General features: G+C 42.3%; 1 protein-coding gene across 2 annotated transcripts; it reads left to right on the top strand.

Moving 5' to 3' along the window:
• The first annotated feature begins 860 nt into the window (after nt 1-860).
• Nucleotides 861-25,911, top strand: elp2 (elongator acetyltransferase complex subunit 2). 2 transcript variants are annotated; one of them, XM_076106081.1, is made up of 22 exons: nt 861-992; nt 1,142-1,220; nt 1,705-1,775; nt 1,852-1,996; nt 3,352-3,429; nt 3,786-3,850; nt 3,963-4,029; nt 7,071-7,217; nt 7,441-7,536; nt 8,105-8,205; nt 14,493-14,624; nt 15,125-15,274; nt 16,184-16,375; nt 16,708-16,777; nt 16,994-17,089; nt 18,618-18,675; nt 19,697-19,769; nt 20,390-20,582; nt 23,092-23,213; nt 23,317-23,459; nt 24,639-24,752; nt 25,241-25,911. In XM_076106081.1, exons 1-22 carry the CDS (start codon nt 861-863, stop codon nt 25,422-25,424), a joined length of 2,508 nt encoding a protein of 835 aa, XP_075962196.1. In that variant the 3' UTR covers nt 25,425-25,911. The 2 variants fall into 2 exon arrangements, with proteins under 2 accessions (XP_075962196.1, XP_075962195.1); XM_076106080.1 differs by having other exon boundaries at nt 3,960-4,029.
• Nucleotides 25,912-26,419: the final 508 nt, after the last annotated feature.

Below are 26,419 nucleotides of genomic sequence, written 5' to 3'. Positions count from 1 at the left end.
TTCTCTCCTTACTTAGACCAAGGCAAAAACAAATATGACTGGATAAAGTGTTTAACATTTGACTTTGGTATTGAGTACTTGAATTATGTTGCTAGACCCTTGAATACTCTACGAATGACACATCAACTGGTAGATAGACCAAGCACTTCCTTTTCTGATTTGCATATTGTTCAATAAATGTCTGGGCTGTCTTCAGTGACGTTTACAGACACTTGACAGATGCAGCAGAGTGGCTTAATGAATGTGGAGACCAACATTCAGCCAGAAAACCAACGCTCAAATCCTCAAGCATTTATCCAAATCTCTCTAAACAAGGCACTTAATCCCCACCAGCTCTGTTTTGTTCTGGCCTTTGACTCTCTGTGGAAGGATAAAGAAAAAAAACCTTTTACATTAAATCTAAAAAATATAAAATCATCTTTAATACTGTAATGTGCTTTGGTTGATTCCACTGGGCAGTTATGTTCATAAATAAGGCCAAGTTAAACTATAAGGTAAATAAAACATTCATGAGCAAGAAATGAACAACCTCTCTAACCATTTTATATTTTTGAGTAGCCTCTCTGGATTTTGTGATTGACGTCCACCATCTAGTGGACATTCCTCAACAGTGCACATTAGTGAGTTCAGACGCTTTAACGTTTGCTTATCGCCGACATTTAAACCAATTTGTTTACAATACCTTGACATAATAAAGATAATTTGATAAGTTTTAGTTTGTGAATTTTTTTCTTTCACAATACAATTCACGATTAAAATCTATTGCCACGCTGTGGAGATTTGTACGCGGAACTTTTGTTCGTAGGGGTCGGTTTATCTACAGCGTCATTTAAAGTAACACCACAATTACAGCTTTTAAAATGGCGGCGCCCGTGATTGAAACATGCCATGTAGCTTGCTGCGCAAACAGGACTCCAAATGTTGTTTCTTGGGGTCGTGGCGGGATCATTGCCTTTGGGACATGTACCTCTGTAGCTCTGTACGACCCACAGGTAGTAAAGTCTTCCGAAATTCACCTGTAAAGTTAGCTTTTACTGTCAACTGTCACAGCCAACGATAACCGAGCATCCTGTAGTTGTATACAAACGTCTACCTTCTTGTTCGCAGCCTCAGTAAACATACTATTTGTTTTTTATCTCAGGGAAGGGGAGTTGTTGCTGTGCTGAACGGACACACAGGAAGAGTGAATACAGTCCAGTGGGTTCACAGAGAGGACTGTGGTGAGTGTCCTAACAGCTGGATCTGGATGTATGTGTCTCCGTTTGATTTGCCACCACAACAAATGTACAGCAACGTGTGTTCAAGTAGAAGACAGACTTTTTAAAATCAAGACTCACTTTAATGTGGTCTAAGCACTAAAATTGAATCACAATGTGGGCAACGTTTGTCTTCAGCTAATCTTCTTCATTGTTTTTTAAAACCGTTTGTGTAAAAGCGCCTTTGCTTACATGTCACTCGTGAGCCTTATTGAATATACACTATAGGGTCTAAAGTGCATGGACACCCTAACAGAAAGCCTTCTCTGTCAAATAGTTGGAAGTACGCTATTCTCTTTAAATGCCATTGTTTGCTGTTGCATTTAATATTGACCTAAAATGTAACTAAGTGACATGAATAACAGCCGCAGTCCGAAGGTGTGCAAAAGATACTTTAGCCATAAAGTGTTATCTTTACTTAATAACTGTGGTGTTATTGATGCGGCAGCTCCAGAGAGGCATCTGGTCTCAGGAGGCTCAGACAATCGGCTCATCGTCTGGGAGGCTCAAAATGGAAAGGTAGGTCCCCTGTTTCATCAGACGGTGTTTTTATCTGTCGTTTTCTATCTTCTGAAAGGCCCTCTGTTGTTTCCAGTTTGTCCAGTTAGTGGAGTGCAAGGGCCACACTGGTCCGGTTTGTGCTGTGGATGCCATCTATGTGGAGGACTCAAGGATCCTGGTGGCCTCCTCAGCATCCGACTCCACAGTCAGACTGTGGCTCTGCAATGAAGCCAATGAAGGTAATGGCCACAAAAAAACAACTCTCTGGAGTTGTTGTGGTTCAGCACTTTGTTGCCATAATAATGTTGGAAATGGTAAAAAAGAAATTTTTTTTGAAAAGTAATACTTTGGTTAGGATTGGTTGTTGTTTATTTGGGGGATTCCCAACCGATTTTTTGCGTGTGACTTTTTTTAAATATGAATCAATGTCCACTTGAGACCCATCTTCACAGGATGCATGTCTGTGCGTTGTGAGTAGTTGCATTTATATTGCACCTTTCGAGTCTTCTGTCCACTCAAAGCACTTAACACTTAAATGTCAACATTCACTCATGGACGGGCCTGCCATGCAAGGTGCAACCTGCCCATCATGATCTAAACTGATGATCATTCACACACACATTTGGTGTTCAGTATCAACCTGCCACAGTGATTTCCTTTCTCAGACAGTTTTATTTTTAAATACGTTTTAGGCATGAAGAGGTGAAACTAAACAGCGTTTGCGCCCAAGTAGACTCCTTTTTATGGGTTCAGACAAGTAAAGAAACACACTGAGGTAAACTATTGGATACTGTGACTATTTTGGAAATCAAAATGTTACTTTCTCGAGAAGTCAGGTTTGCAAGAACTAGTTCATTTCCACCAGATGCCTTGCACTTCTTTATGTAAAACTCAATCCAGAAAGTAGCGGGTTTACATATTACTTAAAAAATAAACAATTGATTCCCTCACAAGTAGCCTATCTGCCCTCTAGTGGCTGCTATGGGACATGGGAACATGATCATTTGCTTCACCTCTGCAGTGCTGCAGAACTGTTGAGCCTTTAGCATCACTTCTATGACAGTGTCTTTTTTTAACATACACTTAAAATAGTCTTATTTTAAATATTTGGTTGGCAAAACAGGTGAAACAATCTGTCAATAATAGAAAAAAGTTATATGTTTTTTGAACAAAAATGACAATTTTGTTATTTCCTAAAAAATGTATTCATTATAATATTGCCTTTAATTTCCTCACAGAGTTAAATATCAGTTATGATACAAGCTGTCATCCTAAGTGTGTGTGTGTGTGCGTGTGTGTGTGTGTGTGTGTGTGTGTGTGTGTGTGTGTGTGTGTGTATGCGGGGCGTAACCGTGGGGTGGATTACCAGATAAAAATACTATAACTATGTTGTGTTGAATTGTGACAGCTTGAGAGGCCCTTGGCCTCTACACATACGGGGAAGGCAAAATAAATATTTTGTGTATTATTTTTTTTTTTTTGTGCATTTTGTATCTATTCAGACAAAAAACCCCAAACTATATTTTCAGTTGTGTAGCAATTTTACTCGTAGAGCATCGGAAAGTTTAATTCCTTGTGCATGTGTGTTCCTCAGCTGAGTGCCTCCATACCTTATCATTTGGCAGCAGTTTCATGATGGATGTCTCTCTGGCACTGTTGCCAGGCAGCAGAGGTAAGCCTAAGCTGCTACTACGTAGACATCCTTTAACTTGTGCGCCACGTACACTCACACACACACACACACACATTTTTCCTCTCATGTAATCCATCTAAATTTGCACCACTGCTTTAGTGCCCGTAACCGAATGTCATATTCAGAATGCAGCCCGCGTTTGAAGTGTCTCGTGTCAATTGGCCTTTCTGTCTTGCATGTCGTTTGTCTGTTTGATGCTGTGCTCCATCCTTCCCTTCCACCTCGCTCCTGTTTTATAAAACATTGGCTTTGATTTAAATGTATGCAATGTGCGTGTGTGTGTGTGTGTGTGTGCTTACATGACTGTCTGAAAACGCAACCTTCTTTTCTCACAGTTCCCATACTGGCCTGTGGGGGCGATGACTCTCAGGTGCATCTGTATGTGCAGTCTAACGGAGAGGTGAGCTCTGACCGATACTCCGTCAGGGGCAGATCATTCATGTTCCAACACTTTAAGTTGAATTACTGAAGTATGAGAGCAACATCTGAACTTTATAAATGATCTACAGCAGCTCCATAAAGCCATGTCACTGCAAGGGCATGAAGACTGGATTCGTGGAGTGGCCTGGGCATCTCTAGGTGAGCGCTACTGTTTGAAGTAATGGCAGCGTGGTCTGACTTGACTCAAAGTCAGATATACTTATAATATACAATATGTGTAGGCAGGGTTTTGTGATTAAGAAAAACACTTATGTTAGAAATTTCAGAACAGGAAATAAAACCATTGTGTATGTAACCCCAGCATCTTCTCAAACCCAGTTACATTTCTTTGGGGTACCAGGGCTGAGATTTGAGCCCAGGATCTCTTTGGTAGGTGGTGACAGTAGTAACGAGTCGGTCGCCAGCGTTGGGTTTTGGCAAGCTAGCAACGTAAGCTAGCAAGACATGTTTGATACTAACTAAATGCATTATAAGATTCTTTGATTTGATGTTTTCTTAATGGCTAATTAAGAGTTCTGTAGACCGTATATGGGCAAAACATTGCTTGTTACAGTCTATTAGTTAAGTATTCATTGAAAACAATGCCTTTTGTTTTTTTTAGCTTGGTGTCAGATGACTCTTTATTGGAAATATCCACAACTGAGACTATATATATATATATATATATATATATATTATTAAGATGATCATTTATATCTATATGTGATAAACATTAATTTCATTTTTTAGGAAAGGGGTAGGACCTTCTTTGTGTTTACGTCTACCAACTCCTTTTCTTAAATGTAATATTAATTTATTAAGAATTTGTTGTACATGTTAATTGTTCTTTTTATTGTTTTTTTGTTTTCTTATGCGTTACATGTTGAAAACCAAACCATCCAATCTAAACTCATTGTTAAGGATGTTTTCAAATGTTCTGCATGCATGTAACAGCTAGAGAGCAAAAGCACCATTTTCTTTTTAAGATCAATAGAACATCTAGTAAAATCAAAACTAGACACGGCCTTTAAACCACGTATCTTGAGTCCGGCATCGCCACTAGTGGCCTATTCACAGTACTGTGATAGCACATGGCAATGTATGGATCCAATCCAAGCTATACTAATTGTACAACCCTCTTCAAGGGCTCTTCATTACTCCACTGTTCTGACTGTGTAAAAAGCTATTTCATCTCCTTAACCAGCTCTCTCCACCAGTGTCTCCTTCCCACTCACAGTCTATGACCTACTCCACACTGCCGAGCTACGCGCCAGCACAGAGACAGAGAGATGTTTGTTTGTATGAAATATCCCCATAGGAATGACAGAAACCCTCTCTCCGCTGTGATGGTAGTTACATAAATCATGCTTTTGTTTTATGACTTGGCAGATGGCAAATTGCAGCACTAGAGGTCCAGTATATTATAGCTGTTAAACACTGGCACTCAGTGCATGATGCTATTTTCTGTTTTTGTCTTTCTGTCTTTATCATATTTTCTAAATCACTATTTTCTTCCCATTAATCTTAGTAGTAGAATAAAGGAAGCACGAGTATAAAATCAGCTGGTCACATGCTATACTTTTAAATCTGACTTTTTTGGGAGAGCAGTTCAACCTTCTCATGCAAGATACATTTTATAAAAAATAAATCAAATAGTTGCATCAAAAAGATGACTTTTATGAGAGCCACGGGTCATGAAGATGTGTTTTCAATCCTGTGTCCGTATCAGGGCTTTATGGTCCTCATCACCATCTAACAGGCAGCTAATGTCTGTTTTTAAAAACACATGGATGTTATTAGTTATTATTAGTGATCGAACGTCTTTAGTAAAGAGTAAATCATTTAGTTTCCATCAAAACAGAAAGTTGAACTAAAATACTGTTAAATGTGTTAGAATTAGAATATAATAAGATGCACGTTCAGCATCGCACATTTCTTAATTCTTCTTCAGTGAAATGAAACATGTCGACTGTGGCTGTAACTAAAATGATTTGTTCTGCATGGGCGTTTCCTTCAGTCCACCAACAGATCTGAAGTCACACTTTATCATTCGTACTGTAACCAAAACACTGAAAATGTTGTTTACATGTACCGCTTTGGCTGTAAACCCAGACCAGCTGTGTGTGTGTGTAGAACGAGAGCTTACCGGCGTCGCAGCGGGCGAGCGTGCGCCGTACACAGCTGTCTCCCTCTACTACGCGTCAGTGAGCAGTGACTTAAACCCTTTACTGACAGTGATTAACATGTTTAATATGTGCTGGCTCAGCAGGAAAAAGTTACTTCTGAGTCTCCAACTGCTGCTTCAAAAACGCATCTGGTGAACGTTCCTAGTTATGTGATTCCGTTTCATGAAGCCTTATGTCAGACACCGAATCTCAGGCAACACCATCAGATCTGATGCTTTATTTAATGGGTAATTTCTGATGTCACAACTATCCAAAACAATGTTTCATAGAAAAAGTCGGACAGGCTCAAGAAAGTCGCCAATGCAAGTAGTTTTGTCAGAGTTTCAGGCGAGTAGCAAAGCCATCAACGTCATGGCATCATGATCGACAAACCGTTCTGGCCTTCCTCCTACCGCTCCCAGCATTAGGTGGTGTTTTTAATATGTCTGTTCATCTTGGCAGAGGCAATTCTGGGCCAGTGGCCATTGGACTAAACTGTAAACGCATAATGTGACAGACGGAAGCACCCGGAGATAGTGGCTTGAGCTTTGTTTATATTTGGCCGGTGCTCCTGCTGTCTTACTGGCCATGTCACAGTCGGCAGCACTCTGTTATAATGCCTTGATAACAGTTCTAACAAACGATTGAAGACAACAGGAGCTAATAGACGAGCGAGGTGAGGCTCATTAAAAACCAGAAAACAAAACCTGGTATTCTTGAATCTAAGTCAGAACAGTTGTTTGTTAGGCTCAGTTCTAAATTGTCCACAATGGCTCAATTATGCATCGCTCTAAATATAATCAACTTTACTTTAGCTCAGCTGTGCTTTGAGGTAAATATGACGGTTCTTAAAGTTTTGCCATACAACGCAACAGTAATACTAATATTTGATAATAACACACCTTTTTGTCTTAGCAAGTAAATAACCCAAAGGCAATTATGATAACCTAAATTGATCGAATATTTTGAGAGTTGATAGAAAATGTCTTTCAGCCAGGAAGGTTTTCATGTTCTCTCTCTCTCTGACTCGTTCAGGTGGGGAGCTGTTATTAGCCAGCTGTTCCCAGGACTGCCTCATCAGAGTGTGGAGGCTGTGTGCCAAGTCTGGGACAGACGCCCACGTAGAGGACGATCACACCATCATCAAAATGAAAGAGGACGTTTTTGAAGTGAAGGAGAGAGGTGAGTGGGCCATACAGGCTTGATACATGAAAAGGTTGCTAATCAGCCAAATGAATAGACAAGCTTTTTGATGGTATAATGGCACATGGTGGTTACCCACCTCCAGAAAGAACAAAGTGTCTGTTTATGTGTCGCTCAACTTTGATTGATTTTTCATGGCACATTTAGAATTGCATAAATGTAAACCTACCCTTCATTTGGCCTCTCTGTGTTTCTGCTACAGACGCTTCCTCAGTGTTTGCTGTGTCTCTTGAGACAGTCCTGGCAGGCCATGAGAACTGGGTCTATGGAGTCCACTGGCAGCCTCCTCTCTACAAAGGTACCTTGATTTAAAAACGGAAGGGATCGGTCATTACTCACGAAAGTTCTAGATGATTGGCGGTAGGTTCCTGGAAAAGCTCTAAGTGGTGTCGTGTCTAAAAGTGAATCAAACTTTCAGAATCTGACACAGTTACCTCACAGACCTTTCAATAATTTATTCTGTTTTTACAGCCTGTCAAAGTAAATGGACATGCTTGCATGCTAAGCTGAGATAAAGTGTTTCTCTCCCCTTGTCTTGCAATGCTGTTGCTCACAAAAGGCAGAAAAGAAGAAAAGAACGGGTTTGAAAAGTTATTGTCTTAATTAGCACTCGGGGGGGGGGGGGTGCTAATCTAGTTCTAGTGCTCGGAAACACTACCACTTTTGTCCACAGGGACCGCCAAAGACATCAAGACAATATTAAAGGTCCTTGTAGTAGCTTTAAATATATTGTTGAGACAAAAGCATGGTCACTGTGCAACCATAAAAATAAATCATAGAACACACGAACCACAGGCCTAATAGTTGACTGTATTCTGTTGACATCCATTGACGGTGTACTGTATGCTCTTTGTCTCCCCCTGCAGGTGGTGAGCTGCAACAGCCCCTCGGTCTGCTCTCAGCCTCCATGGACAAAACCATGATCTTCTGGGCTCCAGAGGAGGGATCTGGGGTCTGGGTTGAACAGGTGATTGTTGATTTGAGCACAAGGAGGGTGTGTGCAGATACACAGAGCCTAAACACACACATATACACATGGTATCAATTACTCTATGCAGGGAGCACAGGGTTTGCACATACCAATTTCCGACTCTATTTCTGCTAGCTTCCTTTTTCAGTAGCTCTTGACATGATCCAGGAGCTTGAGCCCTCCCCTAGTATTTTCTCTCCTGCTGTCAGCGCCCCTGCGTCAGCTTCCACTCTCCCTGACATTGAGGTGTCAGGAATGGAAGTGATAGACCGTGATGAAGAGCCGCCAAGCCTGTGAGTTTAGACAAGCCAAGATCGACCTCCCCCGTCTTCCCTTTGTCACTCACTCAAACTGAACCCCCATTCCCCAACACATCCGACGTGGGATTCTGGGAGACATGCCATAGCCTCTGCCTGCACCGCCTTAGTCATTATTCATTTTTTTACTCCATGATCTGTCTTTCACGTTCATTCCTCACTGTCGTTTTCTGTCCTCTACCTCGTCTTTTTCTCCACCACTTGCCTCCCTTTCTCTGCTCCTGTCTAGTCTCCCTCTCACACATTCTCTATCTGCCGCCTAGCTTTCGCTCCCCTCTACCTCATCTCTCTGAGCTACCAACAGCTGCTGTTGTGCCAGAATGAGGCTAAATTTAACACAAGTGCGCATGGTGAAGAAAAAGCTGTTTTCTGCCCATCTGCCCCACAGCTTTTTTTTTTTTTTTTTTTTTTCTAAATGCAATTTGCTAATTCTCAAGTGGTTCAGAAGTACCTCAGATTACCTTTCCACGTACCTGACAAAAACACAGAAACAATAGGAGCTCATGGGCAGACTTGCAGTATGTATCCCACAGTGTGTGCTCACCTCGCCATAGCAGGCACCTCGAGTGTGATCGTATATGAGAGTGACGAGAAAGGTTCCACATTTGATCAGTTACATTTTTTGCCCCTTTGATCTCATCACTCTCATCCACAACTGAGAGCAACAAAGACCACTGAAGAGAGCAACCGTGAAAGTTCTGATTCTCCTCTCTGACAAAGGGGCAATGATTAGGGCCTGAAGCCAGCGCCGATTCTCCTCGCAAATTTCTTCTCAGTATTATTAGACAAAGGTGGTCAGTGGAAGTGAAAAGCAGCAGTGAGAGTTTGAAATCACGTCTGGTGTGGCCAATTTTCCTCCAAAGCTCAGGCTTTTGTTCTTGATTCCAAAAATAATATAAACCCCCGACCCGAGATTTCCTTTGTTGAATCTGGAAGTGCAGTTCTCTGCTTTCTTTTTTGTTCCTTCCGACCTGTGTTTTTTTTGTTTTAGTTTTTTCCTCAAACGAGAGAGCCAAACCCTTTGAACTGACAGGTTCCCTACCTTCAAAGGAAGCTTAACCTCTTAAGCACACAGACACACACACACACACACACACACACACACACACACACACACACACACACACTCTGATTGAATTAAACTGTATTTGCATTTTGCTCCCATCTTTACATGTTAAAAAAGTACCAAATGCCTTTGATTCTGTCTGTTCCAGTGTTTTCCATAATCTGATTTGGCCTCACAGGTTGTAACTATGGGACATTGAAGTTATTGGCGGAGCAGATTCCACAGTGCTAACTGACCAGCCATGTGTGTCTTAATTAGCCAATTTTTACAAAGAAGTGCTCCAATTCTTCACGCTGATTAGAGTAATTGGTGAGATTTAATGGAGAGCAGGGTTAGCGGTGGGGTGGCCAGGGTCCACCGCTGCGTAAAGCACATCTTACTAATGAGACACACTGGTAATTAACATCTCAGACTGACCACAGCGGGCCACTGCGAGGCCTGGGGGGGATTGTCAGTTTGTGTGGGTGTGTTTGTGTGTATGAGAGATAACCTATTTTCAGACCTTGGCTTGTGTACTTTCCACAAGTTACACATGCAGATCGAGAAGCCACTAAAACCAAAATGAGTTCATATTTTTGAATTAGGTGGCTGTCTAACGCCACACTTAACACCAGACTGAAAAGCAGAGTCCTCTGACCACGCCCAACATCACTGATGGGTGTGGTTAGCAGTAGTCAGTCACTGCAAGGACAAATGTCAAACCAGTTCAGCAAAGATGTTCAGGGGGTGTCGAGTTACTCTTTAACTTTAACCCTTTGAGATATGAGTTGATTTCATGTATTGCTAAAATTACAATTAATCGAAAGAAAGAGAATCGACCAACAACAATTTTGATATTTGATTGATTGTTTAAAGCTACGCTAATCAAAAATGTTACATAATCAATGAATGACACTATTAGGTATAATGTGAAATGTGTCGCTCATAGTGACAAAAGAACAGTGAATGTTTACTTTACTCTGCAGGAGCCCTCAGCTCTACAGCTTTTAGCTCATTGTTTTAATTTTGGGGCCCGGGAACTTTACTTCAGTCAGCTTCGCCCTCCGTCGGTCTCTCTGCTCCGTTTGATGAGGAGCCAACTTCATGTTTTGAGGCGGACCCCGACCAGACCAGTGGAGGCTTCACCTCGAGGTGGTTTGGACCCGGTGGAGGAGGTGGATTTGTTCCTCAACCAATGCAACACCCACATCCCACTATGGTTCTCCCTTATGCTGCAAGTTGATCCACACCTCGGGGTGGACACATTTGCGCTCGTGCCATGGCCAAGATAGCTGCCTTAAGCCTTTCCACTGCTCTGTCTCATCCCTCCCCTGTTGGAGAGAGTGGAGCAGTTGTTGGTCATGCTGGTAGCCCCCGGTTGCCCCTCGGCACCGTGGCATGCATTAATGACTCGGATGGCGGCGGCCCAGCCGTGGACCATCGCCCAGGTCAGGGTGTCTCTGTCTCAGGAGGTAGGTGCGATAGGTGCGTTGCCCACTCTGGGCCAAACTCTCCAGGCTTGGCTTGTTAGAGAGGCTGCAGGAGTGGGACCATTGCCTGTTACAGGTCAAAGTGGTCGGGGTTCCAACGCAGGTGCAAGAATAGGAGGCTGGATCCCCTGTCCTTCGCAGTTGGTTATATTCTGCCCTTTTTTTTGCGGTGTTTGGTAGGCAGAGGGCTTTCTCATGCCACTGTTAAAGTACAGCAGCAGCCATTTCTCCCTCGCTTTGGCGACAGACCGGTCTTTGCCCACCCTCTTGTGAAGAGGTCCTTGCAGGTGTTCAGGAGACAACACGTGACTCCGCCCCACAGTGGAAACTGCCTTTGGTGCTTGAGGCCTTGGTGAAGGATCCCTTTCAGCCTATGACTCCGCTCTTGAGAGCATTGTCGTTCAAGACACCTTTGCTGCTCTCGCTGACCTCGGCTAAAAGAATGTGTGAACCAACTGCCCTGTCGGTGCACTCCAGTTGCGTGCTGCTTCGTGGGGCTACTCTCCAAGACCCAAATCCAAAGAACTCTGAGGGTCAGTTAACCTGGAAAAAAAAATCCAACATCAACTTGATTGTCGAGACTTGAAATGTCAGAGAACCACTGACCTATTGAACCTGTCGCTCGTTGAAGATGCTGTAGGATAGCAGACGGCAGTGTGTGCTTCCTTATATACTTTGGGGTCCACGCGTATTTGGGTAGGCACCTCCTGATTGGTCGGCTACGTTTTTCAGTGTGCGAACGCATGCTCGTGATTGGAGGAGAATGTTACCCGTAGAGAGCTCCATCTGTGCCCATTTCTTAGTTACATATCATTATGAATTGAATATTTTTGGGTTTTGGACTGCTCGTTGAACAAAATGAGGAAACGGTTGTTGACTGATTGAGACAAATCAAAAGATGAATAGATAATAAAGTAATCCTTAGTTGCAGTCCTTACTTTATGTTGTGCATCTTAACATCAAGAGTAATTGATGGGAAGTAGACCCAGTCTCTTAACGTGTCGGTCAGTATTTCAGCCTGAAAAGTTTATTAGAAAACCTGTACTCCACACTATGGGTTTTCCCAGCTTGACTCGGCTCATTTAGCACCCATCACCCTCTTTCTCTCCTTCAAAGAATGATATATGCCTTCCCTTCCTTTCTGTCCTTGTTCTATTCCTCCCCCATACCCCCGCTGGCCAGTGATAAGGCACGCTGTGCATCCATATTGTTCCCTCACTCGTAAACAAGACAGATGACGGCTTTTTGCCTCCGTGAGTTTTTGCATGATTTACGGGAGGCTCTTGTGTGCAGAATTCTAAAATCAATCTGCTTAATGTTGCGTCTTGTTCTATCTCAATCTCGGCATCTATGTTTATACCTGACTGTCTCCCTTTCCTCTCTGCCCGTCTCTCACTGGATGGCTGGAGGATCGTGCCATTCCAAGAGAAGGCGTGTCTTTATTGCTGCCATTAGTTCCGCTGTGTTTCAGCCTGCAGACAGGCGTTATTTTGAAGGTCATTGATGACCGATGGAAGCTCCCTAAGAAGGTCCAAATGATTGAGGACATCACTTTACCGCCTCGTACAATAGACGCGGCGAAGATATGTCCGTGCCCTGCTGGTGCGTTTGTGTGAACCCTTTCAACATCTCTGTTTAACATGTAATTGGTGCAAATACGTTCTTGTTTGTTTCTCCTGCAGTCTGCCTCGGGTCACTGCTGCGGCATAACATGCTCTCACTCTACCTACCCGCCTCAAGAAAAGATAACCGGCTAAGCTGTGCATCTATTGGAATCATTCAAGTGTGAATTTAGCACTTCTCATATTTCCTCACAGCCAATGTCCATATCATTTAAGGCACAAGCTAATTAAAGATGGAGGAGATATGTGCTGCTAAGGGAGCAGTGTAGCGCTCTCCGGGGTTGGTTCTGCTGCTATCGATTTGAATAGATCTCCCCTTTGGGCCCAGTTTACCTTTCAAGGCCTCGGGCCCAGATAAAGCTTTTAATTGTTTGAATTCCTCAGTGAGAAGTTTGCCTGGTCAACAGAATGCTCTCAAACAGCTTATCTTTGACTGGTTCGGTGTTGAAGTATAAACTCAGAAGAGTGAGTAGTTAGGAATGAAGATTTCTAACATGAATATATATGAATATATATGTCTGTACTCTTACTCTCTTTCACTGTCCGTTTATACTTCCGTGACGAAGCACGTTGTCTCTTGAACAAGCCGGCTGTAGGTGCAAATATTGACAGCTCGTGGTTGGAACATCTCTCTATTGCTTAAATAAGAATTCCCGTGGATTCATTTCTACATTGTTTCAAGTTATTTCTGTCTAGTTCCATAATCCTGCATTGAATCCTACCGATTATGCAACAGGATGAGATATCAACCTATTTAATCCCGTCAGTTTTAAACGTCTTGTTTCTCTATTTCCGTATGTAATTTCTGTTCTCTATGGATATTAATGTCAATGACAGGATGAATGAATACAGATTGTAATTCAGTTTTTACATTTTTAGAACTAATTGGAAGCTTTTCATTTCACAGTACGGCTGAATGTTCTTCATTTTTAGTTGTAATCCTGTCTTGACACACAAAAGCAAGGTCTGAGATTAGACAGGTGGCCAGAATCCTAAAAGAGTCATTTTAATTTTCTAGCATTTTTCTGAGCTGAGGCAGTGATTTGGGGTGTTTTCAAACTGGATTGTTGTTTTCAGTAGAAGCTCAGACCCTACTGTCTATATATGATCTGCCTTATGAGCATCACGCAGGGGTCACAAGCTCTCACTCAAATCCAATTTATTTAAATCCCTCTGGGTTCTCAGGCGTTGCCATTTCTCATGATTATTTGTTTTGTGTGATACGCTGCACTGCGACTGCTTTCACTTTGTAGACAAATGTATTTTGTTAGAAAGACACAACAGTTTATTCAGCTCTAATAAGTCCCATTTTGCATAATTTCTCATTTGACTTGTCAGCTTAATTTGCTGTTTTTTTTCCCCACCATTATGGGGCATCATCATTAATAGCCTCTTAGAGGAAGACTGAGAACAGATTTTAAAACTTTCTCCCTCACTCTGCTTCTTTTCTATGAATCTAGCCCGTAGGTTTACACAAAACTCAAGCGTTTGAGAACCAGGCTGTATATACTAAAATATACCGCATGTCAGAATATCGTATAGGATTAAAGGAGGCTAAATTCATAACTCACAGAAATAGCATAAATAACCTAATTTACGCTGCTGCTTTTTCTCCATATGTGGCAGTGAATGGCACCTCCTGTGTCCTTCATCTTTGTCTGCAGCAAGTCAGTGACTCTGACCCAGAAACCAGATGTTCTTCAGCCACCTGGTGTCCGATACGAGTGTGTTGAAAAGGCAGATGAGTTGATGCTTCTGATCAGTAATGATCGCCCTCATCGCGGTGTTTTGTTTCTTTCTTTCCCACCAGGTGCGTGTAGGGGAGGTTGGTGGCAACACTCTGGGTTTCTACGGCTGCCAGATGAGTCCAGATGGCTCCATGATCGTGGCTCACGCTTTTCATGGAGCACTACATCTGTGGTGCAAAGAAAAGGACAAAGAGGTGAGCCTCAGTTACTCTTAAATGTTCAAATCAATATAATGCCAGTAGTTTTGAAGTTTGCACAAGAAAGTTTTCCATGAAGCACTGGAATTCTAAGTATGTTTGATGTTGGATTCAATGTTAGTGCATTGCTACAAAGCTACTCTGTGTGAGAGACAGTGATTCGTGTAATTAGTCTCTTGTCTGCCACTAAATTTGACTGGCTTTGCATGTGTCTTACTCGGGTGTCCCTGGGAAAGAGTGGGAGCCTGAAGAAATAAAACCATTTCAATTACGCCGGCTCGGAAGGTGAATTTAAACTTCAGAGCAAACTTGAAGGTGTTGATGACTAATTCAGAGGTTTCAAAGGAAATCGACTTCACAGACGGCAACACCTCAATTATATTCGCCCACTCTCCAATGCCAATCATATTAGTTATTGAAGTGATGTGTATGTAGAGGGAAATTTAAATAGGAAATCAGGGGTTTGAAAACTGATCATTGCAATGCTGTCTGACCAGGGACGATGGAGGCCTGGTGTTGTGATATCGGGTCACTTTAATGCAGTCCAGGACCTGAGCTGGGATCCTGATGGTGAGTTCATCCTCAGTGTGGGCTCAGACCAGACCACCAGACTCTTTACTCCATGGAGGAACCAAGATGCCAAACAGGTAAAATAGCCTAAGAGTCATCTGTAACATGTAGATGTAGGAGAAGAATTGCAAAGCTGATTGTAGCTCAGTAGTAGTAGTGACAGTATTTTTAAATGTTGTAAGTGCATAGTTAGCATGTGTAGGTTAAACGCTACCGCGCCACATTTCTTTATTCATGAGACAAATATAAAAGACCGTTTTCACACACCTGGCATCAGCATGTCGACTTAAAGACTTCTTCATTTCTTCTTCTGCTCTCCAGGCTGTGAGCAATAGTTACTTAGTATGCGTCTCTCCTCTCAACACCGGCCCTTTGTATTAACCTTTCTGGGATATAGTCTGCACCGAATATATATTCTACTTGTCGAGTTTGCTCAAATATGTGAAGGAAATGTTCCTGATTGAATTTAGTAGGTTGTGACTTAATAATAAAGAGTTTCTTATAAGTGATTTATTTTCGAGGGAAGGAATCATGACTTGAGATACAGGGATTGATTGGTCACAAAAAGAGTACTTCAGAAAACCCTTCGCCCACTTGTTTCTTCACCTCGGGTTTATCCGGATGAAATTATTAGAAATGGGGTAAAACATGCCAGTTTGGCATCTAGCTCAGGTAGAAACATAATGAAGTTTCCAGCCTTCATTACGTTATTGACGATGGCACTTCATGCTGGTGTTATTGCACTGGAGCCTTCAATCTTCTCTTGTAACAACACTTCTGCATCTTAAGCTGGAAATGTTTCATTTGAACAAGAGAATCAATGTTGTATTTGGCTACAAACTCCTTGATGTAGGGCCAAGAAACACAGTTCCACAACGTCGGAGATCTATTGAAACACTGCCCCTGGCAGCCACGTGCAGCTGGTTGGAATCCTCATGACCAGAGCTACATCTTTAGAATATCTTTCTGTCCTTTTCGCTCTGCAGGTAACCTGGCATGAAATCTCACGGCCACAGATCCATGGATACGACATGCAGTGTCTGGCAATGGTTGGAAGGTTTCAGTTTGTGTCGGGAGCTGACGAGAAGGTGCTGCGAGTGTTTCAAGCGCCTCGTAATTTCGTGGAGAATTTTGCTAACATCTCTGGGACGTCAAGAGAAAAGCTGTTGGCATCTAGTGTGAGTGCCAAATTAAATGACTGTCTATTATAATATTTTCAAGTATTTTTTTTTACTACATGAGTAGATATAGTCAAGTCATTAAGTCCATCCCCTTTAGAGCCATCTGTTCAAAGATCAGGTCAAACTTTTTTTGTAGTCTCACTTTGTTTTCCAACGTTAAGATTTGCTGAGGAGACGGCCCACCTAGTTATTGGTGTGTGTGTGTGTGTGTGTGTGTGTGTGTGTGTGTGTGTGTGTGTGTGTGTGTGTGTGTGTGTGTGTGTGTGTGTGTGTGTGTGTGTGTGTGTGTGTGTGTGTGTGTCTCCATTCATTTATCTGCTCGTTGCCAGGACTCTGCTAACCTTCCAGAAGGAGCCAGCACACCTGCCTTGGGTCTGTCCAACAAGGCTGTATTTCAAGGTAAAATACTTGCTCAGCTCCACATCCAAGTGTTTCAGCACTCGGGGGGGTTGGGGCCAAGTTTTATTTGATGATCAATTTTCATGAGCTCCAAACACAGCAGTTTGAGACAGCAGTGTCATATTAAACTGAGGGTTTGTTTAGTAGTTTTGTTCATTTTATGTAATGTATTGAAATAGTCAAATTAATTTACAGATATGTCATTTACATTTACAGGTGACCTTGCCCCAAAAACCAATGAAAAGGAGGGGCAGTTCAGCAGTGTATCTGATCAATACCAGGAGTCTTACTTTCACCCGCTCATCATGACTGGTACTGTACACACACCTGCAAAAACAACACTTTCAAGTATTTTTACAACATAACATGGTCATTTCTAAGTTTTAAAACCTCCCCGATGAATAATTTAAGAGCCAAAATGCATCTCTGTCCCCTCCATAGCGTGAATCATAGTCCTCATTGTTATCCACTCAATAGCCTCGGTACACATTTAAGAGTTCCAGTCTGCCCGTCGCTAAATGTTCTTATAAGAAACAATTATGCGCGACCAGACGGACAGCAAGTCATTACGGCTCTCACCATGCTGTACTCCCACAGTGCCTGAGGTCTGCTGGAGGCTGATGGTATTACAGCCAGAGAGAGGATGAGAGGAAAAGGGTAGTGAGTGAGGAAGAGGAGGCGTCAGGAAAAGGGGATGGGAGTAAAAGCAAAAATTAAGACAAGAAAATGGCAGGTTGTTATTAAAAAATAGAATCAAATCTCAAATCTAGGATCAAATGTATGGGTTTGGGAATGGAAATGCCATTGAGATGATGTGACAGAGGAAGAAGAGTATAAGAAACAAAAGCAAAATTGAGAAACTAGTTGCAGGGAAGGGGCAGATGGGAAATGGATGAGAGTCAAATTAAGAGAACGTAGCTTGGCACTTTAAAACCCCCGGGCCAGAGTGTTTCAAGAGCTGTCATCAGCATGATTGAAGCCACTCCTTAATCTGCAATGCTAATTAGAAAGCAGGCTTATGTGATTGCAAAGTATATGTATCGATAACCCTGGGCTATGTAGGGAGCAAAGTGCGGAGACTGTTGTTAACAATGCATTTTCACTCCTTTGATTGGCTTCCGCAGGCAAGGAGACAAATTAATAATTAGGCTAAATGGGAAGTCGATGACCAACAAGAAACACAAGCAGTGTAGCTTTCAATTACATGCAACACGAACGCAGGACGGGCTTGTGCAGAGCCTGCAGTGTGAAGGAGAAGATTGGCACCGGGCTATATTTGATCCCCTTCAAAGCCAACAGCCGTTAAGAATCAGAGATAAAGCTGCAGTTGTTTTGAAATAGCTTTTTTGGGGGAAAGCGGCAAGTTTCAGGGCTGAGGATTTCATGCAGGCTAAATGCTGAAAGAGGCTGTATGTGAATGTGAGAGAACATTGTCTCCAGGCAATCAATCGTGTTTTCAGTCTTCCATGTAGTTTTTAAGTTCACTTTTTCTGTCTCTCTCTTTTTCCCCTTTTAATTTGTAAGCCTATCTCTCACACACACTCACACACACTCACACACACTCACACACACACACACACACACACACACACACACACACACACACACACTCAGGTTTATATCTGTCGCTCTTTGGGTTAAAAGAACAGGGATTTAAAAGAGGCAAATTATAATAGCCACTTGGGTGTAATCCTCATTTAGTAAATTGGAAACTGGTTGTATTTGAATTTTAAAACAGCTCAGTTTTCAGGGCCTTGCAAATGACAGTTATGTAACGATCTTAAAGTTAACTGTGTGTCTATATATGTGTATGTGTGTGTGTGTGTGTGTGTGTGAGAAGAGCCCCCACCAGAGGATCATCTTCTCCAGAACACACTGTGGCCTGAGGTCCAGAAACTGTGAGTATCTGAATGTCTCTCTGCTAACAGCGTTCCCAAAACCCTCTCCGCTTGTCTTTAGTTTAATTTACCTACTGGCACAAACAATATCCTGAGACATGATACAATAACAATCCCCACTACATGTTTTCTTTTTATATACCTACTTTCTCTATAAAGACACCAGAGTTTCCATATTACTCTTAATGAAGCAACATTTCCAGATGGATTCCAGATGGTTTGGTTTTGCCCAAAGGGTTTATTGTAACTGAACGGGACGAACTTCCCAAAGCCCCTGTTTGTCTCCCTCCTTGTATTCATCAGCCAATCAGCTTCTTGCCATCCCATGAGCCCCTTCTTTAGGCTGAATATATTGCCTCAATTTGTGGCCAATGTTAAATCCATTTACCTGTCAATCCGCCATAAACATGACGTATGGCGGGGCTGTTTGTTCGCGTTGTGTGTGTTGAAAAGCATTTTCTCCCTCCCGTTGGCTTCACCCCTTTGAATCATTTAGTGCATAATAAAAACATTAAAATGAGTAAGTGCCCGAATTATTTTTGTGGCATAAATAATACTCTGTGTCGTGGCCAAATTGCTGCAGTTTGCAGTGAGTTTGAAAGCTTCGTGGTTGGGGAGGAATTTCTCTCCGTTGCGTTGCAGGCTATGATTTCACTTTGTTGACTCGTCGGCATTTTAAAACGAGCAGGTGATGGTCGGCAAGCTGAAACTAATTAGGCTGCGATTGATTAGCCGGAGCATCATCATTGTTCATCTCTGTCAGCGGGAGAAGGACCAGTCATTGCAGATCAGCATTTTAATTTCACACTCTGTCTGCTTATTTACCTGTCAGCAAGCAGCGATGGCTTGAGCCTGGAAGCTTGTCGGGGGAAGAGAATACTTAATTTACTGTCAGTCTGGGAGCGCTTTCTTTGTTGTTGTCCTCCCCCCTTCACCCGTCTCTCTTTCAGATCCTGTCTGTCCTTCCACATATTCAGTACAGCTGTTGGCTTGTATGATTGTCCTCCTCTGTCTCCTACAGGTACGGCCACGGCTTTGAGATGTTCTGTCTTGCTTCAGACAGCGCCAGGGCGGTGGTGGCATCTGCATGCAAGGTCGGTGTGATAAATGTTGAGGCCAGAGACCACATAACCCCCCCCAACCCACCCTCAGCAGAGAGCATCGTGACATATTTACCCTGCACACTTATATTCTCACACACACACACACACACACACACACAGCAGGCTTAGATGGCGCTGTTAGTCAGGTATTGATAGGAACTACCTTGTCCTTACCTTGAGTGCAGACAAATGCACAGTTGTTAGCCATCACAGATGTGTTTCTGTCTTCCTGTGGCATACGATCTCTCCGCCTCACTTTGACTCTCTACCTCACCCACCTTCTCACTTTGCATTCCTCTCCTTTTGCTCTTCCCTTCATCACCGGTTTCTTCCAACTGTCCTGCTTTCTTTCCTCTGCACCTCCTTTGCTTTATTCCCCCCCCTCACAATTATGTTCCCTTTAATTTTTTATTATTTTTTTCTCCAATAAGCAAGCGAGCAAACAAACTTTCTATAGTATTTTTCAAAACAGAAGTGCGCTGCAGAAGGGGAGAAAAGTATATCGAATAAGGAGAAATGAGTGCACAAAGTAAAAGGCAAAGAAAACTAATTCAAGTTTCTTAAAGTATTTTGTCTTTGTAGATAAATTAATTAAAATCCGTCTTTTCCAGGCATCTAAAGCCGAGCATGCAGCCGTTCTGCTGTGGAGTACCGCTACATGGCGCCAGCTGCAGACGCTGCCGTGCCACACCCTCACCGTTACCCAGATGGCCTTCTCCCCTGATGCACAACTCCTATTGGCTGTTTCCCGGGACCGCACCTGGTCTTTATGGCGACGGAACCTTCCCACACCCGAAAGTCCAGGTGAGAAGGAGCAAGGAGTTGTCACTAATTAGGGGGTCCACCTTAAAGGAATTTATTTAGCTGTCGCAGCTCAGGATGAGTTAATGGTTCTTCGTGGGGCTTTTTCAAATACATTTAGCTTGATTAGAAATGTGTTTGAATAAATTACAAGACAAGGAGACAATATTGGAGCCTCACTGGCAGACAACACCAGCTCCCCTGAGACAAATTAATTAAAATAAGGTAAACCCACTGGGCAGATTTGTTCCAATTCAAATTCCAAGTCAAGCTGGCCTGATTAGAAGGACTCCCCTAATTAATACTGTGAAGAGACAAACAAGTGATGCATTGACTGAAAGTAGTCCAAAAGGAGCTAATAAAGGAAGATTATTTATTAAATTAAACCATGTTTTCAATGCATTTTTGTGTAAATTGACCACAATTAGAATTTCACTAACTTCCCCCCCTATAACGTATTAATATCTTTATTGCACGTAATACTTTGGATAGTAGGTGCAGCAAAGCTTTGACATGAGATAAAGAAGGAAACTATCAACGCTGTAAATACATTTCTAGAGCTGTGCAACCCTTGTTTGAAGAAATACAATCCTAGTGGCTTGTTCTTTTGAAAACATCAATCTCAAAGCCTCCTTTTGTAGGATTACTCATTCGGTCTGTTTTGCTTGAGCTTTGACCTCTTTCAGTGTACGCTCAGTGGCGGTGACATTAATGGTTGGAGGAACAGAATTGTTCCTGTCAGTATCCACATGGCCTTAGAAAGTCAATCCTCTCAAGCCAAACCCTAGAGAGTCCCGTAGAACTCTATTTCTCATATTATAGCCTACTGTTTGCAGGTGATTTGAACATAAAATACCCCAAATAACCTCATAGTCATTGTCTGCACTTGTCAATATGGTGCAAAATCCCCTATTATATACTTTCTCTGATGTACTTCTTCCACCTACATGCTGCTGCTGCTCCAGTTTCCATTTCAACCATTTTCTTATAATATAATACATTTTTTTAATCCCTTTTTAATATATTATCAATATATCTTATTGTTTGATTTAAATTCAACATGTTGATAAGAGATGTCACAAAAATACAATTACCCTTTTTGGAAATTGAAACCACATTTTTACCACAATTTTTCTACAAGTGGGATCTGTGCATCCCCACTTTCCACTCGCGTCCTGCAGGGCCCCTGCTGTAAATAAGAGTGTCCTCCTGTAGAGTTTGTTTATATGAGAGAATCTCCGCACCTTGACTCGGACAAATAACCCAATCCTGCATCCAAGGTGAGCAGAACACGACGTTTAAGCCCAGAGGATTACCTCCTACCTGCACCTGGTTACACATCTTACAGCTCTTTTGGCTGCTCAGGAAGGTTTTAATGGGCACCGACAGAGGCTAAGCAGTGCTGCACTTTCCTGTTTGCCTGTATAGTGGACTGCACAGAGGCGGGGGTGGTGTTTTGTGAGAGAGGAAGGGAGAGATCGGAGGATAGGGGTCTCCGTCTGTTCTGGTTGGCTGCCGAATCACTCAAGGTGATTGTGAAGAACACACGCACACACAGTCTCACAGACCCGACCAGGGAAGGTGAAACAAAGTTATAGCTGATGTAACAAACTGACTCCCTCCATTCTCACCTCTTCTGTCTCTTCTTTTCCTCTCACCTGTTTTGTCTAACCACGTCGTCCTTCCTTCTTCTGCATCCTCCCTTTCCTCTCCCTCGACAGTCAAGCACCCAGATGTTTTCTGGTTACCTTACTCTTCTCCTTTTTTTCACCTTTCCGTACAGCTGTTTGTGTAGTCTTTTTATGTGCTGCTTTCTTATCTTTTTTTAATGTGTTTTTACGTGTTGTGTCTTGACTGAATGCGGCTCATTTTTCTTCAACTTTGTCCGTCTCCATCTCTGTGAGGTCGGACTAAACAGCCTATCCTGCCCGTCGTGGTCCTCAAATGAGTGTTACTGGACGAACACCCGTGTGTCCCAAACAACACACCTGCAAATATGTGTGTATTTTGTGGTGAGAGTGTTGTGAGCACATAGACGCAACATGGTGTTTAAATCAGACTTTTGTGGCAACGCTGAGGTTGTACGGCTGTGTGTACTTGTCCCTTCGGTTATGTGTGTGTCTGTATGAGTGCCAGTGGAGAGCAGCAGACAGGCGGCTGCCACCAGCATACAAACAAGCTCTCTGGGGGAAAAACAATCAGGGGCCTGAAATGATTTAGGCTGGTGAAATAAACAGCAGCAGGTCATAAACCAAAACTGACTGAAGTGAAGGGCTGGAATGAGGTTTCCTGTCTTGGTTATTTGTTGCTCGGGAGAGCCTTTGTTGCTCCGGAGTAGTGGGGTAGGGATCTAGACATGCTGATGTCATGCTACAATATTCATGACACAAAGTTTGACTCCCAGCTCATCGGTCATCGAAAAGGAAGTGTCAGAGAAATGTGACAACAGATAAGTAGTGTTGGGATTGATGATAGCATTTTGAGTGTGACTTGTTTGTTTGTATCCGTGCAGAGCCTCGGTTCTCGCTGTATGCACATACAGGGAAGGACACAGCCGTACACAGCCGAATCATCTGGTCATGTGACTGGAGCCCAGACAGTAAATACTTTGTGACATCCAGTCGGGACAAGAAGGTAAGTCTCTCCTTTTTAAGGTGGCGGTTGCAGATTGAGGTAGTAATGTAATGAATGCATTTTTGTAGCGAGCATCGATTTTTGTGTGTGTGTGTGTGTCCAGGTGATAGTGTGGGGGCCGTGCATATTAGAGGACTCTGGAAACGCTGTACTTCCTCCTGAGATTAAACCATGTTCTTCCATCTTGGATGTGGGAGATTCTGCTACTGCTGTGGCTTTCTGCCCCGTTCTCTGCTCTGATAACAGGTACACACACACACACACACACACACACACACACACACACACAAGCAGATTGTGTTTTTTTTTAATCATGTTTGGGGTTTTACTATTCTTGTGAACACAATATGTCAGGAGCTCCTGGAGGGAATTTCTTAAAATTTGGCACAAAAATGTATTTGGCTTTGAGGATGAACTGATTAGTATTTTGTTGTCAAAGGATATAATTCTATGAAAATAACTCTTTTTATGACAACTTCATACAAAAACGGTCAAACAGGTAAAAATAATGAAGTTGTGACATTTTGGACAGACGTGGATTTAAACTGCAACTTGACTGGTTGGCGGAGACGTTCAACCACAGGGCGGTAATTCAAGTCTATGACATACTGTAGGCTACTGACTTTTTATGAATTATTTATGAAATACTATGATATATATATATATATATATTTATTCTTATTTATGACTATTTTTATGTTTTTTTTTTAAATATTTTTTTATGGCATACTGCTATGACTTTTTTATGACGCACTTTTTTATACTTAGATTTTTTTTTTTAATGATTTTGTGGCATTGTTATGGCCTACTCTATGCCTTATTAAATGTAAATCTATACTATGACTTTTATGACTATATCTCGTCTTATCATACCCAAATCCTTTCTTATCCTTCACAGATCTGGTTGTTTTCTACTAATGTAATGTCATTATCTACTAGAATGAATGATCAAATATAGTTTAAAATGTACTCAAGAAGGTGTCTGTTTAGACAAACGTCTTACCTTCCCGTTCAAAAGTTACGTTTTCACTTCACTGGATAGTGTCCATCTTGGATTTCTGGTTCAAAATAATGTCATAACGTCAAACTGTTGTCCTCCTAGTGGTTGGCTTACACCAAAAATGTGTCTTCATACATGACTGTAGGTGCTGTGGTTCAAAAGTGAATTTGTCAAGATAGCGCCAGCGGCCATTTTGGATTTAGCCCTCTGTCAAAAACTCCCTGGAGGGACCTGAGGATAATCATTTTATAAAAGGTCCATAGAAGTCGAATCATTTATGAAAACATCTTGGCCAGAGAATCGTAACAGAATTGAGGTTTTGGACGATACTATCTGAACCGACTATTTTGAACAGACAAGAATGGAAACTGCAACTTGACTTTTACTTGTATTTCATTTGATATACGTTTTGGTCCCTTCCACAGCTACCTGCTTGCAGTGGGCCTGGAGGGCGGCAGGATCTTGCTGTACAGGTGGAGCGCTGGCCAGGAGCCTGCTGGAGGACACGACTGGAGCAGCTGTGGCGAAACGGACATTTCGTATCCTTACAACACAAACAAAGTTCATCTGAAGCACATGCCACTTTGAAAGGCCTCCAATGGCTCCTGGTAGTAGATATTTACAGTACATTGGGTCACAGTAACAGTAGTGTGGCTTCAGTTTGATGGCAGAAGCTCTCTGTTATGTATTATTAAAGAGAAGCAGCAGGCAGCTTGATTTGAATGGCTACATTTCTTTTAGCTGGGCAGCAGCTAGGGGGGGGGGGGGGGATGCATCGCTGGTACTTTAGGCGTGCGTTGTTTCCCACATGGATGTGTGAGTCATCTTCTGTCGAGCTCAGGAAGTGAATTTTAAGGCAGGTATCTTGTATTTGTGTGATGCTCACAACCGTAGTTTAATTGCTCACAAGTTTGGGTTTACTTTCTATGTGTTTGAGAAGGGCAGACATTGCAGTATGATTGTGAAGGTATTTCTCTGACCACCCAGGGTATTCCGTTGTTTCCCTTCATCACATGTACTCTTGCAGACAGAGCCACGCTTTGACGGTCAAGAGGCTCCGCTGGAGGCCCAGGCCCGGCCGAGTAGGTCACGAGAACAACAAGCTGGATGGACAGACTGACGGAGAGGAGGAGAACTCCTGGGTCCAGCTTGCCAGCGCCAGCGCCGACCACTCTGTCAAAATCTTCAACATCAACAAACGGGCTCTTTAGCACCCACAACAGTGACACTATTATGTCTCTCATGCAGAGAGACACTTGGACTGAGGGCCACAGGCCTGACTGTGGCACAAAAGCCACAGCTGCTTGCTGGCAAGCCATTCAATCCCTGTGACAGCGAGTTAAGTCATGGGTCAGTCGCAGGACAAACCCACAGCACACATGCCCTGCAGTCTGTCTGCACACAGCTGAACAGATTTGATGGGTGGAAGCAAGATGGTGAAAACACCATGACCCTAGGGTGGTATGTTGCCACTTCAAAGTGTTTTAGATTCAGAGAAGACAACACAGCTGGATATATATATATATATATATATATATATATATATATACACAGATCGCATATTTAGACTAGTTATCCAAGTTAACATTTATACGGTGAATGGGTGCTTTTCAGTGACCAATCGGAGAAGTTAGTCACACAGATATATTGTTTATTTGTTTTATGACAAATTAATAAAAAGAATGTGTATATCCAAAATTGAAAGAGTCTTTGGTGTCTCAGTTAAGTTCTAGTGATTGTAAAATCACAAAACTCTTAAATACAAGATGGTATAAGATCACAAAACATTCATGGTGTGTAGCAGAGGCATTACTTAAAGGTTCGCATATGGTACCTTTGTTTATTTGATGTTAATTTCAACCATTATGCAAGTCATGTTGCTGTATTTCAGATTGGGTCTTCCAGTTACACTAACAACATGGAACTTAAAAATGTGGCAAAAATATCATATTTTTTAATTTTTTAATCCTATTATCTTGATGTTATCTTGCGTCTCCACAGAGTTATCTTACTAACAGTGTTCAACCCCCATTTTAGGAACCACATGAATTTGAAAATTGTAAGCAGTTGGCAGTAAGACATTGTTGGCAGTAAGTTGTAGTTAAGAAAATAAAACATATAGTTTACAGGCAGGACTTTAAACTTTGCAGTAGATTAAGATCAATCAATGCAGGACTGTCCCGTTATTGAACGCAGCAGCTTAAAT

This window comes from Anarhichas minor, unplaced genomic scaffold, assembly GCF_050575085.1.
Source record: "Anarhichas minor isolate MPS153535 unplaced genomic scaffold, ASM5057508v1 ptg000033l, whole genome shotgun sequence".
NCBI classification, from domain to species: Eukaryota; Metazoa; Chordata; class Actinopteri; order Perciformes; family Anarhichadidae; genus Anarhichas; species Anarhichas minor.
Note: the sequence above shows the minus strand (reverse complement) of the source record. Positions and strands in the feature narration are given on the sequence as shown.

Coding starts and splice junctions, on each gene's coding strand:
- elp2 (XM_076106080.1), top strand. CDS start 861: ATGGCGGCGCCCGTGATTGAAACATGCCATGTAGCTTGCTGCGCAAAC. Junction 1,997..3,351: donor CTGCAATGAAGCCAATGAAG/GTAATGGCCACA, acceptor TGTGTTCCTCAG/CTGAGTGCCTCCATACCTTA. Junction 7,537..8,104: donor GCAGCCTCCTCTCTACAAAG/GTACCTTGATTT, acceptor CTCCCCCTGCAG/GTGGTGAGCTGCAACAGCCC.